Source organism: Dermacentor silvarum, chromosome 5 (assembly GCF_013339745.2).
Source record: "Dermacentor silvarum isolate Dsil-2018 chromosome 5, BIME_Dsil_1.4, whole genome shotgun sequence".
NCBI classification, from domain to species: domain Eukaryota; kingdom Metazoa; phylum Arthropoda; class Arachnida; order Ixodida; family Ixodidae; genus Dermacentor; species Dermacentor silvarum.
This window is the reverse complement of record NC_051158.1, coordinates 160872873-160881752: the sequence shown is the minus strand read 5'-3', so window position 1 is coordinate 160881752 and position 8880 is coordinate 160872873. Positions and strand designations below refer to the sequence as shown.

The following is an 8880-nucleotide window of genomic DNA, read 5'->3' as shown; positions in this document are numbered from 1 at the left end:
CTGCGCTTGCTGCCAGCGTTTTAACAGTCGTTGGCTGCGGTCATTCAGTGTGATCTATGCATCTTTGCTTGTGCGCGCTGACACCACGATTGTTATTTCAGTTAGTAAGCCAATGTGTCCAAGTTTATGCAGCCAATAGATCCCTACTCCGAATAGCTCTCTACTAATTTGCTATCGCAATCGATGCTTCGCCTTTCGGGCGAAACTGCGACATTTTTTTTTCAATCGATCAGCGTCAACGTGACCACGAGAAAACAGTAATTTGTAATATTCGAAAACAGAACTTCCTATTTTTTCCGTGTTGGTAAGCAATGACCCTTTATGTTCTATTTCTGTTATTTCATTTTGTGAAGCATATTTCTTTTCGACTGCCAAGGCACTTCTTGTTGGCATTTCACCTGTGCACAAGTACTCAGCTCTGGCACGAATCAATACTCCCTTGTATCGCTCTTGGTCCATCAACTGAAGTTTTTGCTTTATGCTTTTTATGTCTTCTGAGAAGTAACCGGGTTGTGTACTTTCCGCTTCCAATAATTGCTGCAGATTCCATCTAAGACGGGACTCAATTTCTTTTTCCGCGTGTTTCAAAACAGTGGCCTTTTCAAGTGCTTTTAGTTTAATCGTTTGCTTACAAACTTCCCATTTATGTTCCCAGCTATCCGAGTCTTGAGTTCTTATTTTATCTATAGCCTCGAGAAACTGCTTACAGAACTCGTCATCTTTCAGCAAGCTTGCATTAAATTTCCAGAGATGCCAAGAAAGTACTTTGTTATTCCTTCTTTGTTTTCCAACACAGAAAGAAACCAAACAATGATCACTAAACGCAACAGGTGTGACTCTGTAATCCCGACACTAAGGAATAAACTCAGCTGGCACGTGCACTCTGTCAAGTCTAGCATGGCTGGTACCCTGAAAGTGAGTAAAAATGTCTGATTTTCCGCCGCAAAGATATTCACCCACATCTTCTAGATGAAATTCGGAGGTCATATCTCTCAAAACGGCAGTACTCGCATCATTGTGTTTCTTCCCACTAGTTTTGTCACGACCCACACAGACACAATTGAAATCTCGCCCTAAAATTAGTCTGCTCTCACACTTCAAGTATGACTCAATTTCTTCAAAAAATTCCCTTCGCTCTTGAGCCTTAGTTGGTGCGTACAGACAAATTGCACGCCAATTTTCTGATATCTTACAGGGAAAGGTCACATACAATGAAACGGCCTGACTCAGAGGTATTCACCGACTGCACTACAGCACCAAGGCTCTGCCGAATTAACAAAATGCACCCCGAAGACAAGCCTACCGCATGGGCAGCACAAACTTCATAGCGTCTCGCAAAAGGACGCACCATACGCTCCGTCTGGTCCTCTCCCTCCACTTTCGTCTCCTGAATGGCTACAATATCGAGGTCGTGCTCCGTTACGAGGCGGTAAAGTTGATTTTGCAGCCTCTTGGCGCTAAGCCCACGGACGTTAAGTGTAGCTCTAAGCCCACGGACGTTAAGTGTAGCAGGGACGCCCTAGGCGTCCAGTCGACGCCTAGGGCGTCGAGCGTCCACTGGACGCCGCCGCCACGTGTAAGCGATGCCGACCGCTGTTGGCTGGCCACACAAGGCTTCTTGGTTCCGGGCTCGTCCTCGCGCCTCTCCATTGCTCGCAGCCGTGTGTCTTGTGATGTCTTGCCTGCTTCGTTGGTCGACGCTTCGCAGGTGTTGCCTCGGCGCCCATTGCAGCTTCTTCCGTCGAGTCATTGTCTCCCAGCGGCGCAACGGCTTTGCTTGCTGCAGTTCTGAGTGCATCTGTTTTCTTATCAGTCCCAGACACGCTTGTTGGTGGCTTCTGCTTTGAAAAGTCTGTTTCCAAAGTGCGTTCTGGCGAAACTTCTTCCTTTTCGTGCTGTACTGTCGATGCGCCTGCCAGAGTGGCGTCTCCTGCCCGAAGCGTCTGCGGCCGTGTTCTCTTGCGAGACTGCGTCCCTGGTGGACGCGACCGCTGTGGCCGCGTCGCTGGTAGACGCCGCCACTGCAGCCATGCTCTCCGCTTCTTCTTCGTCCATGAGCATCTCGCTCCGGTCCACATCTCCGCCTGCGCTAGCAACTCTGGCGTACGAGCGAGTACAATTAGCCTGCTCGTGGCCAAACGCTCGCCAAGCTGCGCACCTGGGCACTCGGCATTCACGTCGGATGTGTCCAGTATTGTGGCAACGAAGGCATAACGGCGCACGCCCACGTACACCACAAGCGCAGTGCCACTACCAAGACGCAAGACGCATCAGATGCGGGAGGCGGTCTGGTGTGACACCCTCACGCAGAAAAAGACGCACAAGACGAGTGGTTCACTCGGTACCTTCAAAATCCTCCGCCTTCCACCGATCGCTGATGACTTCCTTTACCTCACCACACTCTCGAAAGGCTCGTCGTATGGTCTCACAAGTGACGTCGAAAGCGACCCAGTGTAGCTTGATCTTGAGCTCTTGCCGTGCCAGGTCAATAATGAGGCACGGCCGATTCTTCACCAGTAGAGGTCCGGCGTCTAGCAGCGCTTGCTTGCCTCATCTGTCTTCAAGTTCAGGAGCCCCACATGAGACATTTGGTATGCACCAATGCTCCCTACCTGCTGAATTATTCCAGCATCGTTCAAGGCCTTCCGGAAGTCGTCGTTTCTATACGGGCGTCCAGTAACGTCGCAGTGCAATACAACTGCGCGCCTTTGTCCTTCACCTGTTGGTAACGGAGGCAAGATGACATGGTAATCCTTGGGCAGCGCAGAGCACGGTGCACCACGGCCAACGTCGGCCGCTGTCGCAGCTCTCGAGGAGCCCTCCATTGTGCGTCTGTACCGCACGGCGTCCAGGAGCAGAATGACTGAGCCACGCAAGCGCTTGCTATCGGGCACCGGAAAAATGCCCTTTAAAGCAGGCGCAGACGATCCAAGCCTCCACCAGTATGGTGGCGCCATCTAGTTAAGGCGCCTGCAAACGCAGCGTGCGCAGGCGCAGATGACCAGATGCCATTCAGACGAGGCGCGCAATCTAAGAAAAACGCGATCCCCACCCTCCGCCGGTATGGTGGTGCCATCTAGTTAAGGTACCTGCAAACGCAGCGTGCTCAGGCGCAGACCACGAGATACGATTCAGATGAGGCGCGTAATCAACGCGATTCCGATGTGAGATGTGCGCCACGTATTCTGGATACCTCTTCGGTGCACGTTATGGCATCTCCTCGTAAGGTACGAACCACTGCTGAAGAAGCGAAGTCGTAGAGCTACTTGTACGGCTACAACCAGGCATGCTCGAACTTAGCAGAGTGCTGTGCAGATAGCATTACAAGCCGCAGCCCGCCGTCGACGCCCCGCGGACAGTTCAGATCGTTCTCGTCAAAACTAGGCGAAGAGACTGTCACGAAGACGCTGGTGTGCGTGGTGCCGAATTTGTAGCTACTCTTGAGCCGCTCCACCAGCTTACGCTGTGACTGTGCAGCGTGTGCCGCGCAGGCCTGTGACATTTTTGCTTTATTTTTTAGGGGCGAAGCTCCTTATAGCGGCACCCGTTCCGTCCCCGTCGTCGTAGTAGTAGTGTGTAACCAGTCTGAGAAAAAAATCACAGCATATCCACGGGGTGAATGATGATGAGTGGGCGAAGCTCCGGAGGGAATCATCGGATCTCCCGCTTAAGGGGACGCTAGCACAAACGCGTTAGAAACGCGCTAGAAACGCGGCCTTTCGTTAATGTTGGGTATTTATTGCCATCGTGGTGCGTGTGTCCATGCCCGCTTCGTGGCGTAGTGGGCTAACGCCGCGCGCTCGGAAGCGAGGGGTCCCTGGTTCGATTCCGCGCTACGGACACAACTTCGGAATTTTTTTCTCATTTTTCTCAGACTGGTTACACACTACTACTACGACGACGACGACGGGGACGAACGGGTGCCGCCATAAGGAGCTTCGCCCCTAAAATGAGAAAAGAAATTCCGAAGTTGTGTCCGTAGCGCGGAATCGAACCAGGGACCCCTCGCTTCTGAGCGCGCGGCGTTAGCCCACTACGCCACGAAGCGGACATGGACACACGCACCACGATGGCAATAAATACCCAACATTAACGAAAGGCCGCGTTTCTAGCGCGTTTCTAACGCGTTTGTGCTAGCGCGTTACGGCCCGTGTAAGAAGCTGGTGTAAGACGCTGTGGCCTCTCCGCCTTACCTTCAACGCGTTTCGAACGCGCTCCCCAAAGCGGTGGCAAGTCAAGTTCAAGTCGAGGAGCGTTTATAAATACGGGGGATATACTCTCTCAGCAGTCATGTGATGGCGTCGGCAAACGCGGCGCACGTTCCGGCATGTGTAAATGGCTGCGTAAGACGCTGTGGCCGCTCCCCCTTACTAGAGAGTACTGCACGTTTCTAACGCGTTTGTGCTAGCGTCCCCTTAAGCGGGAGATCCGATGATTCCCTCCGGAGCTTCGCCCACTCATCATCATTCACCCCGTGGATATGCTGTGCTTTTTTTTCTTACAGTGATGCCTAATTCGGCGCTGTGGATGCTTCTACAAATAAATTATTTAGCAAGCCGCCTATATTGGATAAACAAATAAACCTTTTTTTAGTATTAGGCTATTCCTAATCTAAAATATCTTTATTTGGGTTATGTTTAAATGAGAGACTTTGGGAGCAATGTTGAAAGCACAATATTTATTGTACCATGCTTCCTGTGCGAATTCATTTACCAGTGTTCAATAAAAATCGTGAAAAACATGACAATTTCACTTCATCAGTCTGCTTGTGGCGCCTTGACAAATGTGATCACTCATCACAAATCCCTACAAGTAGCCAAACAGTCTATATAATAAAGTCTGGCGGCTTGATCATAGTAATGCTGATATTGCCGATTTCTTTAATCAAAGCGATAGTTCTGCCTTCTTGAGTCTCTTATCAGCAGTGTGCAACAGCGTGCACTGTTTCGGCTTGCAACGTCGCACTCAAAGGGTAAGAGCATTGGCACATGAATTTATATTTCTATTGGCGCAAATGATACATACTGATTGGCACATCAAACCTGTGGCAATAAATGTAATTGTGCCGCAACAAGCTTTCACGTTGCGCGTAGCGTTTTGAAGTGATGTGAGGGGTTTGGAAGCCGAGTGGCTATGATATGTGTGATTGTGGATAGTCTTAAGGTCCCGAATTGCACAGCGTCCTTTCTATTTATTTTGTTTGCCTGCTAGGCTATTTTTACGTGGGAAGCATATTCACGCATGGAGTATGAATGGCGTACACAGGCTCCACAATTAGAATAATTTGTCGATGGGCAGCTGGCAGAAAATTTGCGGGTGCACTCCTCTGTAAGACGGAATGTGTCATTTCCCCACTGTTATTTGTTGCCCACCTTGAGAGACTTAGTTCTGCCATTGACAATAACAAAAGCATCTCAGGCTTTACAATGTAATCAGACAATATCACAGTTTTTAATGCCAATAGCATTGTTTGCCTGTGTTGACCCGACACAGACACCATCCTTTGTCATCGCTCCCTGCGACCCACCCAGGTGGCACCTTTTCAATGGCTATATCGCGCCATCAGAGTATTCTATCATCAAGATTTTCTCCCGCCGGTATTCTGAGAATACTTCCGTGGGTCCTGCCTAAACCTTTCGTTTCGCGGCAGATCCCTGGTATTACAACAAAGTCATCCATTCCATCCATTGGCCTCAGGCAACTAACCCTGTTTCACATTTATGCACAGTGCGAAGATACTACGAGTGTACACCGATGGATCTGTCGCACCATATGCCTCCATCGCGGCCTTCGTCATCTCACATATGATCATCGCTCGGCGGTTGAAACGTCAACTGCCCAGCACTTCAAACCATTGGCTGTGCCCTCAGACGAGGCCCGTGTTTTTCAATAGCTCTAGAAATTAAGAGCATCTAGACCATGCAAATAGAAATGGCCACAATATTACCTTTCAGTGGATACCTGCACACTGCGGCGTGATAGGGAATGAACAAGCAGACGCTGAAGCTAAAAGTGCTTTAATTAATGCTTCTCAAGTATGCATTCCGTTCTCACGAATAGGCACAAACGCTCTACTTTGTTGCTCAATGCGCAAGTCTACGTTGGAGCACTGGATCCAACCAAATCGACGACACAAGCGAGGGCATAAACGGGACCCAGAAATTAAATTCCGTGTGCCTCACAAGCTCAACAGAAGCCGAGCAAGCATTGTGCACCGGATTCGCCTTGGTTTAGCATTCACCAAGAGTTATAACCACCCCATAGGTCGCAGTGATACTAGCCGAAATTGTAGTAGTAGTGGTTTTATTGAAGAAGAATATGACGCTTATTTCTGCTGCCCAATAGGGAGCACGGCGCAGCGTCAGGGGAAGGGGAAAAAAAGGAGATAAAGACGTTGAAAGGAAGGGAAGAGAAGGAGAAGCAGCAAGAGTCTCATCCGATCATGGAGGAGGCTGGTGATGGAGGCGGTGGCTTGCTGGGGGGCGAGCGCTTGGTAATGGGCGGTGATTCTGTTCAGTTCCACAAACTCCAAAAGGGTATGGAGAGCTCGGAGGTGGGGAGGCGACGGGAACAGGAGGTCGCTGGTTGTCGCAGCAGGTAGATCCTGTTGTCTGTAGGCAGTGACGACCCTTGAGCGGTCCTGTGCCAGCGCTGGGCAAGCAGAGAGAAGGTGCTCGAGGGTCTCGGGGTCGCCGCAACGTTCGCAGGCCGGTGATGTGGAGCGTCCCTTGGCGTGCAGCCGCGCCGCCGTCCATACACAGCCCGTGCGCAGTCGAAGCAACGTTGCGCGTTCTCTGGTAAGGCCACACTCTGGAAGTGGCCTGGGACCATTGCCATTTGCCACTCTGGCATCCGGGTGGACGATTGTGAGCAGTTTTTTCAGGCGCTGCCTTGAAAAATCTGAGGAAGCGACTGCTCGTGTGAGTGGCACTTCAGGATGGTGGGCGGTTTTGGCGAGGGTATCCGCTGCCTCATTGCCGGCTATTCCCACATGGGAAGGCAGCCAATGAAATGAGATGGTGACCCCCGCGGCAGCCAGTGCCGAGAACTTCGAGCTGAGCAGGGCCCCCGTAAGCCCTGATCGGTGGTGGTTGATTAGGCTCTGGATTAGGCTTCGAGTCGCAGAGCACTGCCACCTCAGCCAGGACATCGGCGGCTAGGTGGAGCCTCGCTAGTTCTGCCGTGGTGGAGCTCACGGCAAAGGGGATCCGACATTGTCTGTTGACCGCCCTAGCCGGGATGGTGCAGGCTGCAGCGGCCAATCCGTTCGCCAGGACTGATCCATCTGTGTAGACCAGCAGACTTCCTTCCAGATCCTCGTGGAGTTTGCAGGCTGCAGCCTGTTGCAGTGCTACAGCTGGTGTCTCTTGTTTATGCACTCCACTGAGCGAGAGGTGGACGTCCGCTGGTCGAATGGTGTGGTGGAGGCAGCGCGATTGTCACAGGAGGGTCCGTGATCATCTGCTCGTACAGCAGGCACAGACCTCCCATACGTGAGGACAACTGGCTGCGGAGTCTAGCCAGCAGGTCTCCGCCATCCGGAGCACGATGAAGGCGGTCAATGTGCCTCAGGGCGCCTTCAAGCATCCTCAGCGAGACTGGCCATTCACCAGCCTCTGCCAGCGTTGCAGCGACCGGTGAATACTTTGGGAGCCCCAGGATGCTCCTAATAGCACCTCTGTGCAGACCCTCTAGCTGCTCTCTCCTGGCCGGTGTGAGGTTGACCAATGGAAGGGCATACAAGAGCACGGACGTTGCTGCGGCCTGGTTCAGCCGCAGCGCCCACTTTGTGTTGCAGCCACGGCCATGTTGCTGCAGCTTGCTGACAGCTCCCTGCACGCGGCGCACCTTGGTAGTGACGGCTTTGGCTGCAGGATTCCACGTGAGCCTGTGGTCAATGGCGAGCCCCAGGTAAGTGACCATTTGCTGCCAAGGTAGGGCACGGCCAGCAATCTTCAGCTGCTTTGTGTAGCGTCGAGCTGAGGACCGTGGATGAATCAGCATGGCCTCGGTCTTGGCTGTGGAGACGGTGAGGCCTATGCTACCAAGGAATGCGTCACCGCATCTAGTGCCCCTTGTAGCGAGCACCGAATGGATGGCATGAACTTCCTCGGCCCCCGCGTCCAGAGTGCCACGTCGTCGGCATAAATGGAGCAGCGAACAGGGAACCGTGGGTCCGCCGGGAGAGATGCGGGTAGGCCCGCGAGAGCCATGTTGAACAGGAAAAGGCTGAGCACCGATCCCTGTGGGACGCCAGTCGTGATATCCCTGGGCTCACTGAGTTCCTGTCCAACGCGCACCCGGAAGGTTCTGCCGGTCAGGAATGCGGAAATGAAGCGTCTGAGGCAGCCGCTCTGGCCGAGGCGGTCTAGGCAGGCCTCGATGACCGCGTGTGGAAGTCCGTCAAAGGCACTCTTGACGTCCAGAAGCACCAACATTGCCACGTCTCCCGTGGCTTTGGCATCCTCCAGGGTGGCCACCACATCGGAGATAGAGTCTGCCGTGCAGCGTTGGCGCCTGAAGCCTGTCTGCTGCTCCGGGAAGTACTGGAGTTGGGCCGCAATCCACCCTAGGCGTGCCAGTGCCACCCTTTCCATCGCCTTGCAGGCGGCGGAAGTGAGGGACACCGGCCTGTATGAGGATAGGGCTATGGCAGGCTTCCGGGATTTCAAGATTCGTGTCACCACTGCTACCAGCCAGCTCTCTGGGAGGACACCAGTGTCCCAGATGGTGTTGAAACACTCGAGGAGCCGCTCCTTCTCGGCATCAGCCAAGTTGCGCAGCATTTGGAATGTTATTTAGCGCAAATTGTGAATACTGTCAGCAACTAGAAACACTTGATCACATATTATGAGTTTGTCCCTTGTGCGCACAAGAACG

The 8880-nt window shown here is 52.6% G+C and overlaps 1 protein-coding gene across 1 annotated transcript in view; it reads right to left on the bottom strand.

Moving 5' to 3' along the window:
- The window catches only part of LOC119454520 (homeobox protein Nkx-3.2), a 75283-nt gene extending 66686 nt beyond the window's left edge, over nt 1–8597 (bottom strand). The window contains exon 1 of the mRNA XM_049668098.1: nt 8301–8597. Within this exon, the coding sequence (XP_049524055.1) occupies nt 8301–8597 (297 nt within the window). The remainder of the gene's footprint in view (nt 1–8300) is intronic.
- Between the last annotated feature and the right edge of the window lie 283 nt (nt 8598–8880).